The following is a 14,355-nucleotide window of genomic DNA, read 5'->3' on the forward strand; positions in this document are numbered from 1 at the left end:
ATCAATCACTGTGAGTATACTCGAACCCTTTTTGCTTTAGCACTTTTGGGTGTTACATACGTTACGTATCAAAATCACAATCGAACACACTATTCAAACTATTTGAACGCTAACCGATTGCATGTATTACGTGATTAAAAGTATGCTTGTTATTATGTTTACACGTGGAAAGCTGTCTACCTGCCTTAGCAACGTAGTACTATAGTTTGGACTCAGCACCCGTTTACCCGGGGGTTGTTAAGGACAATCTACTTGCATGATTTACGGAGGTGATCATGTATTGCGAACTGTCTCGGACAGTCAACCCGCAGTCACTAGTATTGATAGGTCCATGTCGATAATTTACATGCATCATTGCTATCTGTGTACGTGCTGGTTATGCGTAAACAATTCGAACTCTATATACTACTATCAAACTTGTATGCTCACCTTTACATTATATGTATTGACTTTATTTTAACGTATGTGACAGGTGCTTAAGTTGCTAGGATGCTTAGGTGCATGGTGATGAAATCAAGGCTAGGGAGTCTAGAAACAATAAACATTTGTCTGTAATAATTAAATCTGAGTTGTCGGAACGGAATTACTTGTCTTGTTGATTTCTGTGATAACTTGTTATTTATTTGGGACACGGTATGGGACGTGTCATTTAAACTGAATTTATATTATAGTTGTTGTGGAAACTTCTGGACAATCTGTTTTGCTCAGTTCCGCGCCCCGATGATTCCGCCATCGGTTGGGGTGTGACAGATTGGTATCAGAGCCATAACTATAGGGAATTAGGCAGACACGACCTAGTCCGGGTCGCTGTCTTAGAGACCTAGACTATAGTTAGGAACCATCAGACCAAGTTTATGTGCTTAATTCTGCGATCCTTCCCCATCACTGCACCCGAGTTTTCAAATGAAAGTCGGTAAGTTTAGTTGGGAATAGGTGTGAAAGCCGCAAACTCCTGACCAAATTACCTGACTTATGCTGATTTTATTCGTTTATTCATGCTTATCTCATTATTTTCACCAACAAACCAAGGAGGTTATGCCAAATCAGGAGTGAAATCCATATTTTGACGAATAGCCTCCTTTATTTTATTAAAAACAAGGAAGAAATTGCTAAGCCAAGGGGTGAAACCCTGACCTTGGCAGTTTGTTCTGGATTTTTATTTATCTCACCAAGGCCTCGATGGACTCCAACGACCTGAACTCACAAGTATGACCTAGGAAGCGCGTGCGGAATGCCCAAGAATCGAGGCAGAAACACGACCTCTAGAGTCGAAAGTGACGACAAGTCAACTGTGAATAGTCGAGTTGCCTTGGGTAGTCGATGTCTAGTAGCTGCAGACAATCTATCTCTCGATTTTATGTGTTTCGATTCTGAGAACAGTAACTGTGTACTCTGATGACTTGTTGATTTTATATGTTTATGTGTGCTTTCTTGTTTTACGCTTATGTTGTGGGATATTACTCGATTTTGCTATCGACACACACGACCCGCAATTGCTGTTCTATCTCAATTCGACATCCAGTTATCGCAACTCTAAGACGATATCATACTATACTGTGCTATACGACTAAGTTAGGTTATACTATACGACGCTATTCGATACGATATTCGAACGACACGCGAACTTTGAAGGATAGGTTTCTGTTTTCTGACTACCTCAGTGATTAAATGCCTAGGTAATTTACGTGTGACTGTGTTCTGTGCTCTATGCTTCTGTGTTCTAGGTGCTTCTGTGCTTATGTGTATCTGTGGTTATGTGCTTATGTGTTTATGTGATACATATTTCGACGTGATTCTAAGCTTTAGATAGTAGTAGACGTGTGAGGTGAGATTCGATTTCGTTGTGTTGAGACTCGTGATGATGTCTAATGCAGACCATGTCATCGTCTGGATCCCGACCCCGAGCCCCACTTACCCGCCAGGAAAAGAGGGACAGACGTCTCGCTGCCATCATCTCCAAAACTGTGGCGAAAGCTGTGAGTGAGGTGTATGAAAACGCTAGCAAGTCGTCCGAAGAATCACGAGCTGAAATCCCTAAGGATTCAAGCAAGGCTGCTTTCAGCTTTAAGCAGTTCAAAGCATGCGGACCAAAGGAGTTCACTGGCGAAGATAGTCCAACAGCCATGTTTCACTGGTTCGACTCGGTCGAAGTCACTCTGCGCCAGAGCGGATGTCCTAAGCATCTCCGCACTCTCAATGCTACAGGCGTCTTCCAGTCCCGTGCTCTAGACTGGTGGACGGCCGAACGAAACAAGCGCGGGAATGATGCAGCTTACGGGCTATCATGGAAGGAGTTGAAAGCGATTATGATCGAAGAATTCTGCCCTCCTCATGAGCGCCAAAAGCTGGAGGACGAGTTCTGGGGAATCAAGCAGAAGGATGGGGACAACGCTGCTCTCACTACTCGCTTCAAGCAGCTTAGCATTATCTGTCCTGATCAAGTCAAGACCTCAGATTAAGCCATCAAGAAGCCGACTTTGTTCACGCCGCCAAGCCAGCAACGATCGAGGAAACCTACCTACTCGCCGCTGAGATCAACGATAAGCGAGTCAAGTCTGGTTTCTGGGATAAGCAAACCAAGTCCCTGCATCAAGCCACTGCAGCACCCACCGACCCATCTGCTCAATCCTCCAAGCCTTCAAGAAGGAAGAAGAAGAAGAACAACAACAGCTCCAGCAACAAGAGCTGTGCTGCCGCAACCACCGCTGCTCCCCTACAATCTGTACCAGCTCAACAGCAGCAGCACCAGCGCTCAGCTCCAGTGATCAATGCACCGCCAGCAAAGCGTGCATACACAGGCCCTCACCCACTCTGCCCGACATGTTCGTATCATCATCCAGTGGGTCTAGCTTGTCGTTTTTGCGCTCACTGCAACCTCTACGGTCATTTCACTGCGAACTGCCGTTATGGTCCTCGTCAAGCCCCAGCTCAAGCTACTGTCAACCAAGCTCTACTCCCCGCCCCTCAAGGCCAACAAGCAGCTCAAGCACCTGCAGTTAATGCTCAAGTCTGCTTTGCATGTGGTGACCCTAACCACTTTTCCAACAGATGCCCGAACAGGGTAGTCAAGCAAGAGCCCCAGCAGCAACAACAACAACAGCAGCCTCAGCAGCAGCAGCAAGCAGCCCATGCCCGAACTTTCAACATCAATGCCCGCCAGGCTCACGCAGATAACAACGTGGTTAATGGTACGTTCCTTGTGAATGGTATTTATGCATCATGTTTGTTTGATACTGGAGCCGATAACTGCTTTGTGTCATTTGAATTCGAGAAGCTCCTTAGTCGTAAGCGCTCTTATCTATCCTCGTCATTCGAAGTCGAAGTTGCTACAGGAAGAACTATTGCCATCAATTCAGTACTCCGTGATTGTACCCTCGAACTCAACAATCACATCTTCCCAATCGACCTTATTCCAATGCAACTCGGAAGTTTTGATGTCATAATCGGCATGGACTTTCTTCGTGAAAACCATGCTGAAGTTGTGTGCTTTGAAAAGATGATTCGATTCTCGCTCGCGAATGTTGATCTCCTATGTGTATACGGTGAAACAACGTCGAAACGTCTCAAGCTTATGTCGTGCATTCAAGCCAGCAAGTATCTCCGCAAGGAATACCGAGCCTTCCTGGCCAACATTGTAGTAGCGGAGAAGGGAAAGAAAAAGAAAGTTGAAGTCAAAGATGTTCCAGTGGTTCGTGAATTTCCTCAGGTGTTCCCTGACGATCTTCCCATACTACCGCCAAGTCGTGATATCGACTTTCGTATCGACCTCATTCCTGGAGCTAACCCCGTTGCCAACGCCACTTATCGACTCGCTCCATCCGAAATGAGGGAACTCTCGAATCAACTCTAGGAATTACTCGAAAAAGGCTTTATTCGCCCAAGCACCTCTCCTTGGGGCGCGCCAGTCCTTTTCGTCAAAAAGAAGGACGGGTCGTTCCGAATGTGCATCGACTATCGGGAATTGAATAAGCTAACCATCAAGAACCGATACCCCTTGCCCCGAATTGACGATTTGTTTGATCAACTACAAGGTGCAGCATGCTTCTCTAAGATCGATCTACGTTCAGGATATCATCAGCTACGGATTCAGGAGGAAGACATTCCTAAAACCGCTTTTCGAACCCGTTATGGCCATTACGAATTTGTTGTTATGCCCTTTGGTTTAACCAATGCACCCGCGGTCTTTATGGACCTGATGAATCGCGTGTGTAAGCCATACCTTGACCATTTCGTCATCGTGTTCATCGACGATGTCTTGATTTATTCCAAATCGAAAGCAGAGCACGCGCAACATCTACGTTTGGTTCTCGAGTTACTCCAGGGGAGCCAACTCTATGCCAAGTTCTCCAAGTGCGAATTCTGGTTGGAGGAGGTTCAGTTTCTGGGTCACATAGTGAATAGTCGGGGTATCCATGTTGATCCTGCGAAGATTGAAGCTGTCAAAAGCTGGATTACGCCTAAGAACCCGTCAGAAGTTCGTTCTTTTCTCGGACTAGCGGGCTATTATCGACGATTCATCGAAGGATTCTCCAAGATCGCTGTGCCGCTTACCGCTCTTACCTATAAGGACAAGCCTTTTGTGTGGGGAAACACACAAGAGACTGCCTTTCAGACCCTCAAGCATATGCTGTGCAACGCACCGATTCTTACACTGCCCGACGGAAGCGACAACTTCATTGTCTACTGTGATGCCTCTAACCTTGGTCTCGGCTGTGTTCTCATGCAGCGAGACAAGGTTATAGCCTACGCATCTCGTCAGCTCAAGATCCACGAGAAGAACTATACAACCCATGACGTCGAGCTAGGCGCGGTTGTCTTTGCATTGAAGATTTGGCGACACTACCTGTATGGCACTAAGTGTACGATATACACTGATCACAGGAGTTTACAACACATCTTTAATCAGAGAGAGCTTAATATGCGTCAACGCCGATGGGTAGAACTTCTCAATGATTACGACTGTGAGATTCGTTATCACCCAGGCAAGGCGAATGTGGTTGTTGACGCGCTCAGCAGAAAGAGTTACGTGCTCAATACTCGAAACATCCAAGCCCAACACAACCTCGAAACCCTTATTCGTGAAGCCCAACATACTTGCTTTAACGAGCGTACATTGAAGAAAGAGAGGATCTATCACGATGGAGCTCAGTTAGTAAGCAAATCAGATGGGATATTCTATTATCTGGACCGAATTTGGATCCCTAAGCGGACCGATTTGCGAAAGATTATTATGAACGAAGCCCACAAATCCCGATATTCTATTCATCCCGGTGCAGACAAGATGTACCAGGATCTTCGTTATAAGTACTGGTGGCCGGGTATGAAACGGGATATCGCTCTATACGTTGGAAGCTGTTTAACTTGTGCAAGAGTAAAGGCTGAACATCAAAGACCTTCTGGCTTACTCGAACAACCGCCGATACCTATATGGAAGTGGGAGAGCATAGCTATGGATTTCATAACAAAACTCCCGCCCACGCCATCAGGTCACGACAGTATTTGGGTCATAGTCGATCGTCTAACGAAATCAGCCCACTTTTTGCCGATACGAGAAGACTACAAGGTGGAACGACTAGCCCAAATCTACACCGACGAGATCATTCGTAATCATGGTACGCCTCGTGACATCATTTCAGATCGTGACGCTCGGTTCACTTCGCGATTGTGGGAAACGTTTCAAGCGGCCCTTGGTACGTCGCTTAATCTAGGTACTGCATTCCACCCTCAAACCGACGGACAGACTGAAAGAACGATCCATACTCTTGAAGACATGCTCCGAGCGTGTGTTATAGATTTTGGTGGTAGTTGGAACAAACACCTGCCATTGGTCGAATTCTCATACAATAACAGCTATCATGCCAGCATTCAAATGGCACCTTTCGAGGCTTTGTATGGTAGAAGATGTCGATCGCCTATTGTGTGGCACGAGATCGGTCACTCACAATTAACCGGTCCCAAGATTCTACAAGAAACGACTGACAAAATCCACCAGATTAGAGACAACTTGGTGAAAGCTCGGAACAGACAGAAAAGTTACGCCGATAAAAGACGCAAGCCCCTTGAATTCGAAGTTGGTGACTATGTACTCCTAAAGGTATCACCTTGATAGGGTGTAGTACGATTCGGCAAGAAAGGGAAACTCGCGCCTCGATATGTTGGACCTTTTAGGATTCTGGAAAGAATCGGAAAAGTCGCCTACAGACTCGAATTACCGGAGGAACTTAGTAACGTCCACCCGACTTTCCACGTCTCTAACCTCCAAAAATGCCTTGCTGATCATGATCTAATCATACCACTCGATGATCTTCAGGTCAACGAAACGTTACACTTCGTGGAAAAGCCTGTCGAAATCATGGATCGCCAAACCAAGCAACTCAGGCGCTCTCGCATCCCTATCGTGAAGGTCCGATGGGAAGGCAAACGAGGCGCGGAGTTCACTTGGGAACTCGAAAGCGACATGAAGGCCAAGTACCCGCAGTTGTTTAAATAAATAGATCTGAAGCATCAAATTGGTAAATCACTGTGTTGTCTAGCCTTCGAGCTTAATTTCGGGACGAAATTCCCTAAACAAGGGGAGGCTGTAACACCCCGTGTTTTCGAATGTCAAAGTCAAAGTCAAAGTCCAAGTCAACTTTGACTTTCTTTGACTGTAGTTAGTCGATTTTATATTTTAGTTGTATTATGTGGAGTAAGTGTTGTAATCAGCAAGAATCGAGGTAATCGAATGTGTTTTAAAGCGAACCGATCTACGACTGTGAATGATAGGAAGTAACAATGCGATAAAGTTAACCTAATCAGTAATCAAACCGATTTAACAATCAATCGAACTCGAGACTGGAATTATGCGAATTGTGGTATTGTTATACGTGTGTGTGTGCCTTATGTGTTACTTGTGCGTGTATACTTTATGTTTGGTGTGGTATTCAAGCAAATCAATCGAAAATCGAATCGAAACTCGAAAGGCAATCAAACTCAATCTAAACCGACATCGAAACATGATTTATAGGAGATTGTATGTTAAATATAGTAGTTGGGATTAAAAGTAATTTGACTAGGAACTCTATCGTAGTCGTATCATCGTACATCGAAATCGAAACGTCGGAAATCGTCACAAAATACTCGAAGTGCGTGGCGGATCGAACAGGAAGCATCCTGATCGAACAGGCCAGCCGATCGGCTAGCATCTTGCCAGCCGATCGAGCAGCCCACTCGATCGGAGTTCCCAGCCAATCGGCTGCCACTTTCCTCTTTTGGAAGCCTATAAATAGGGCTGTCATTGTCATACTTTCCACTTTTGGAAAGCTTTGACCGAACCAGCTATCTTCTTCATCTTTTCTCAGATTTCTCTCAATCCCGGTAAGTTTTCACTCTAATTCGTGTACGTTTTTTATCATTACTTGATTCTACACCTTTCTATCTTTCAAAACTTGGATTCTAACCCTGAAATCACCAAGATCTAGGTGTTCTTGGGTGATGTCATCATGGTGTTCTTGAAGAACATCAAACTTTGGCATCATTCAACCATGAATAGCTTAGATCTAACCGATTTCCACATAAACAAGCTAAGATCTATCATAGATCTAAACATTTCCATGGTGTGAAGGATTGAAAGAAGGAATCTCCAACTTTCTTTCAACTCTTTTACACTCAATGCCTTCAATCAATAGAAACGGAGCTTGAACCGGCTAACTAATCATTCAAATAATTACAAGGTTCAAGATTTGGGTTCTATGAACAAGGTTCACCGATTTCGGGTTAAACTCCATACCGACATTCCGAACCGTTCACCGGCCGGACTTGGGTGATTCCTGTTCGAGCTAAGGGAACAAGTAGGAACGAGGGTTATCATAGTTCAACACGTTGTCAAGATACCTTGAAAGAATGACAAATAAACAAACAGCCAAGTGTTAGACGAAAGGCCGACCAGGTCAGAAATGTTGGCCGAACGGCTAGGCTGTTCGAACAGCCCAGCCGATCGGACATGCCAGCCGATCGACCGGGCCAGCCGATCGGCTAGCACATGGTCCCACACTTTCAAAATTTCATAAGGTATAGTATTGACGAAGTAGTGTTCGATCGAACATGTCACTCGGTTGGTAAACATTACTGTTCGGATCATGAGATACTATGCTTCAACACTTAATCGTTTTCACAACTCGTTCGTAGTTGGGAATGCCAGCCGATCAAACAGACTGTTCGATCGAGTGACATTCAGTTGAGGACCACTTCTGAAATTCCTAGCCCATCGAGTGAGCTAGCCGATCGAGCGAACCGCTCGGTCGATCGACTTGAAAGGTAGGAACACTTCAGTGTTCTCAAATGCTGCAACGAAAACTTCAAAAGTTCAAATCCTCAAACACAAACACACCAGAGGAAGAAACAATCCACTCGAATGGTCCAGCCGATCGAGCCAACCCGCCGATCGAACGGGACTGTCCAATCGGATGTACCAGCCGATCGAACAGGCCGTCCGATCGAACCTGCCGTTCAATCGACCAGCCTATTCGATCCATTCCCACTTGTTACTTTCCACGTTACTCATTGTTGTGCTATCAACATATTTATGCTAATCTTACTCTCAAGCGCTCCCTTCAATCCATAATCAATCACTGTGAGTATACTCGAACCCTTTTTTCTTTAGCACTTTTGGGTGTTACATACTTTACGTATCAAAATCACAGTCGAACACAGTATTCAAACTATTTGAACGCTAACCGATTGCATGTATTACGTGATTAAAAGTATGCTTGTTATTATGTTTACACGTGGAAAGCTGTCTACCTGCCTTAGCAACGTAGTACTATAGTTTGGACTCAGCACCCGTTTACCCGGGGGTTGTTAAGGACAATCTACTTGCATGATTTACGGAGGTGATCATGTATTGCGAATTGTCTCGGACAGTCAACCCGCAGTGACTGGTATTGATAGGTCCATGTCGATAATTTACATGCATCATTGCTATCTGTGTACGTGCTGGTTATGCGTAAACTATTCGAACTCTATATATTACTATCAAACTTGTATGCTCACCTTTACATTATATGTATTGACTTTATTTTAACGTATGTGACAGGTGCTTAAGTTGCTAGGATGCTTAGGTGCATGGTGATGAAATCAAGGCTAGGGAGTCTAGAAACAATAAACATTTGTCTGTAATAATTAAATCTGAGTTGTCGGAACGGAATTACTTGTCTTGTTGATTTCTGTGATAACTTGTTATTTATGTGGGACACGGTATGGGACGTGTCATTTAAACTGAATTTATATTATAGTTGTTGTGGAAACTTCTGGACAATCTGTTTCGCTCAGTGCCGCGCCCCGATGATTCCGCCATCGGTTGGGGTGTGACAAAAACCCCTCTAAAGGTTGACGGTGAAACGATGAGAGAGAGAGTAGAGAGAGGGGGTGGAGGAGGTGGTGAACGTAGTTGTGGCCGGAGAAGGAAGGAGTACAGGGGGCGGAGGAGGTGGTGAACGGAGAGAGGGGTTGCAGAAGAGAGAGAGAGAGAGAGAGAGAGAGAGAGAGAGAGATATGTAGTGGGGGTGTGGCGGAGGCTGGTACAATCACCGACGGTGGCGATCAGTCGGGGTGGGTATGGTCATCATCATCATCGACTGCTGGTGGGGGTGGCTGGTGGTTGTCACCGGGAACACCATCATCATCGGACAAAACACCCATCTTAAACCAGATCTTTGAAATGGAGATGAGAAATGAGAGAGTAAATGTGAGAGATGACTAAATTGAATGAGAGAGGAGAGAGTAAATATCTGTCACATTAAATAGAGAGAGAGAGTAGATTAGACATTTAAGAGTAAATAACCAAATTACCCCATTTCTTGATTGGTTGAGAGTGGTTCTCGCGGTTCTTACAACTGGAGGTGGTTTCTATTTTAGCGGCTCCCTATATATATATATAGGGAGAAGATCATGCGAGAACCACCTCTTATTGTGAGAACCGCGAGAACCAATGTGAACACACCAAAAATGCCTAAAAATAGCTAAAAATCACACAAATTTTTTTTTAATATTTTTTATATAAAAATCGCTACTTTTCGAAGCCAAAAAAATTTTTTAAGTAGCGATTTGAGCATAAAAAATATTAAAAAAAAAATTTAGATTTTTTTTAGATTTTTTTAGGTTTTTTGGGGGTTTAGTTTTTAGTATTTTAGTTTGGGGGGGGGGGGGTTGGGGGGGGGGGGGGGGTTTAGGTTTTTGGTGGGTGGGGGAGGGGGGTTTAGGTTTTTTTTGAGGGGGGGGGGGTTAGGTTTTTTTTAGGTTTTTTGGGGGTTTTAGTTTTTAGCATTTAGCTTTGGGGGGGGGGGGGGTTAGGTTTTTTTTTTAGGGGGGTGGGGGTTAGGTTTTTTTAGGTTTTTTTAGCTATTTTAGGTTGTGTTCACATTGGTTCTCAAGGTTCTCACAATAAGGGTGGTTCTCGCATGAGCCCCTCCCTATATATATATATATATATATATGATAATGCTGTATAAGAAACCCCATTATTTTAGAAAACTTAGCAAACTATGTTTGTGGCTTACATTTAGCCACGTTGCACATATCCCCTTTCTATTACTTTTTGCAACAAGGTTATATTAGTAAATTAACTTAACCACCAAGAACTATCCCCAATATGAATTGACATCTTCATTTATTGCCCATCAAATCTTATGTACCATTCACCCTCCCCCATATTTCTTTTTCCTTTTTTCTTTTATATCTTCGTCAACATTCATCAGAGAAACCCATTTCACTTTTACTCCAAATTAGTAAGTAACTCCATTAATATCCATGGAGACAAATCCACCAACCTATGAGTTAATGTCGCCGGTCCATAGTTTCCCCAACCGGTTTTTTAGCAGCGACTTCCAAAATGATGAGGAATTTAATGCTCCAGGTTTGTCCATTTATGTAACTTAACTGTTCTCGAAGTTCTGTTTTTTTTTTTGTCTTTTACAACTTTTTAATCGAATAATCCAAACTATACTGCATGGCCATGTTCACCTGTTCCATTCGAAGCTTCTGTATACACTTATATGCCTGTTGATTGTTCGCGATCATCCGAAGCCCCTGTTAGATCCCCGGATGTTGTGATCTCCAACAATTTCATGAACAGCGCTTTTAATGATGACCAGGTTATGGATAATGAAGAAGGTTTGTTTTTTCTATACACTGGTTTTGTACTTTTCTTCCCCAGATATGGCATTGTTCAAACATATTCCATAATGTTCACATGTAGCATCCCAAGATTCCCATATGCAGCTCATGCCTGGTGCTGTTTCTGGATCATCTCATGGTCATTCTCTGTTTGCTGAATCATCACGCGGCCAGATAGACGGTTGTATATATTACATGGGAGCCCACTTTATTCTCATATCACAGATTTCTAACCTTTTGTCATGCCATGTATAGCAGATTCCTAACCTTTTTCGTTTTATGATGCAGGGCCATCGAATCCATACTTCGTTTTTGATACCCCTCAGGGAACCCGTTACTGGATTCCTAACGTCGCTGATAAGTTCATACCATTGTGTGGGAAATCTTATCCAACTTTTGCGGATGTTCTTTCCATGTATGAACTTTATGCGTTTGAAGCAGGTTTTTCTGTAAAAAAAAGGCAAACTAAAGTCTGGAATGGAATTCCCACACACAAGTATCTTCGATGCTCAAAATATGGAAAACCACAACTCAAGAGGACTTTTGACACCCTAGATGAATCTTCTGTTAAGCACCGGAGGACCAACTTCACATGGTGTGACGGTAAGGCAAGCATACTAGTCTCAATCTCGAATGATTCATACACAGTTCTGAGTTTCAATGATATTCATAATCATGAACTTGTTGAGAGTTACAACCGTGATCTTAGCAAGATATCACGGAAGCTGTCATTCTCCACCAAACAATTCATTCACAATATGAGTCTAAACAGTATCGGACCCATGAGAGCTTATAGATGTCTTGTAGCTTTAAAAGGAGGGCATCACAATGTCAATGGGACTCCGGTGGATTTTAAAAACTTTAGCCACCAGTTGCGAATTTTTATTGGTGAACGCGACGCACAAGTTTTCCTTGAACGCCTGCGTGAGCGCTTTGACAACCTACCCAACTTCTATTTTGATTACACTGTATCAAATGGAAAGTTGTCTTCTGTATTCTGGGCTGATGAGATTTCAAAGCTAAACTACAAAGCTTTTGGCGATGTCCTCGCGTTTGACGCAACTTACAGCACTAACAGGTTAGTTTCCCCCCCCCCCCCCATTAACATGTGTTAGGCCTGATCCCCAAGTATACAACCCTAACCCAAAAAAGTTTTACATTTTGTTAACATCAAATCAATTTTTTGTTCATAGGTACAAGATGGTTTTTGTGCCATTCACGAGTGTGGATCATCATTTCCAATGTGTTACATTTGGGGCGGGTTTGATATCAACCGAGTCCATTGAATCCTATGTGTGGCTGCTTAAGGCTTTTTTGAAGGCACACGGTACTCAACCAACTCTCGTGCTGAGTGATCAAGACCCATCCATGCTACAAGCTGTTCCTATGGTCTTTACCGAATCACGACACCGTCTATGCATGTGGCATATAATGAAAAAACTACCCTCCAAGGTTAGCTTAATTTGTTAGCCCTTAACATGTGTTATTCAACATAACAGAATTTTTATATGTATTTTCAAACTGTTTTAATCTAACACGTGTTAGTAACTATTCACTTTTTCAGATCTCTGCGGACGTTCTCGAAAACACTGATCTTCGGTCCTGCATTCACCGGTTGGTTTGGAATGTTTATATCAAACCTGAAACGTTTGAGTCCCGCTGGAATGACCTCCTACAAACATTTAGGCTTCAAGACCACAGCTGGTTGAACGACATGTACAACATCAAACATCTTTGGGTACCAGCGTACTTCAGGGAACTGCCCATGTGTTGCTTAATGAAGACCACTTCACGTTGCGAAAGCTCTAACGCTGCCTTCAAGGTCAACTCAACAAGCGCAAACACCCTTGTACAATTTATGATGTGCTTTGAAAATAGGGTAGACAGCCAACGATATCGGCAACGTGTATCGGAGTACAAAACCTCATCCACGATGTTCACTGGCAATACTGATTTAGCGATAGAACAGCACGCGTTCGCCATTTACACAAACGCTGTTTTCGCGCAAGTTCAAAAAGAGATAATTAAAGGGAAGTTTTTATGCTACATCACAAACCAAACCGAGTCCAGCGATTCCAGTCTTTTGATAGACGTCACTCATTTGGATAAAAGGAACAATATCACAAATGTCTATTAGGTAATACATGTTAGGAAATTTCATTATTACCCATCCTCTAACATATGTTAGACCTATAGGGCTTTTTTTTTGCTGACTATGTTCAAAACAGGTTACGTATAACACTGTAGACCAATCCGCCAGTTGCTCATGCAGGAATTTCACACGTATCAGATATCTGTGTCGCCATGTCTTTTGTGTCTATCGATTGAAAAATGTTGAAAGGATTCCACCCCAATACATAAACGATAGGTGGCGTCGAGATGCCCTCCCCAAACAGGTTTTTTCAATTTCCAGCCGATACGGAGTCAACCCACACGCACCGTCCGTGATGCGGAATGAAATCCTCGACCTCGTTACTGAATGCGTTGATGTGGCCAGAACCGATGAGGATTCGTTGGCAAAATTGGTTGACCAACTCAGGGATTTCAAGATCAATGTGCTTTCCAAGCAACCATTGTCTACAATTCAAAATGAATCAAACGAGTGTGAAATGGAAGAAATAGTTGGGCAGCCAATCAACATTCCAGTCGAAGTTGCTAATCCAGAAGTTGCACGCAATAAAGGATGTGGTACTCATACTCGCATTTCTAGCCCCGGTGAGAAGGCAAAGGCAAAACCACCCAAACGTCCAAAGCAGCTTCGTTTATGCAAGCGTTGTGGTCTGTACGTCGACGACCACGACTCACGCAACTGCGCTAAGGTGGCTGCAATGAAAGCAGCAAAGGCAGCTGCTGAACAACAAAGGCAGACCGCCACTGGTGCCTCACCCTCTGATTAAAATCTTTATTGTCGTTTTCTAGTACTATGTAATGGGAGACTCTCTTCATTTTGGCCTTCTTACACACATGTAACAGTCTTTTGACATCCTCCTGCTCTTCTCTGTTACGTGTGTAAGAAGGTGGAACTATTTTGATCCCATTTGTCATAAATAGGATTGTAAGAAACTCTATGGCCTTGGCCACTTTTGTGTTTGTAGCCCTACTTTTTTGTGGACCTCTGTTTGCTATTAATGGGCTAATCTTAATATTATCTGCATTGATGATTGTGTTTTTTTTTTTTTCTACAATGGCATAAAAACCTTTAGG

The 14,355-nt window shown here is 43.5% G+C and overlaps 1 protein-coding gene across 1 annotated transcript; it reads left to right on the plus strand.

Annotated features, from left to right (window-relative positions):
- Nucleotides 1-10,821: 10,821 nt before the first annotated feature.
- LOC110875754 (protein FAR1-RELATED SEQUENCE 5-like) lies at nt 10,822-13,288 on the plus strand. The gene is made up of 6 exons (XM_022123957.2): nt 10,822-10,891; nt 11,014-11,148; nt 11,234-11,332; nt 11,440-12,229; nt 12,345-12,603; nt 12,716-13,288. The coding sequence occupies exons 2-6, from the start codon at nt 11,031-11,033 to the stop codon at nt 13,286-13,288; spliced, it is 1,839 nt and encodes a 612-aa protein (XP_021979649.2). The 5' UTR covers nt 10,822-10,891; nt 11,014-11,030.
- Nucleotides 13,289-14,355: the final 1,067 nt, after the last annotated feature.

This window comes from Helianthus annuus, chromosome 9, assembly GCF_002127325.2.
Source record: "Helianthus annuus cultivar XRQ/B chromosome 9, HanXRQr2.0-SUNRISE, whole genome shotgun sequence".
NCBI lineage: Eukaryota > Viridiplantae > Streptophyta > Magnoliopsida > Asterales > Asteraceae > Helianthus > Helianthus annuus.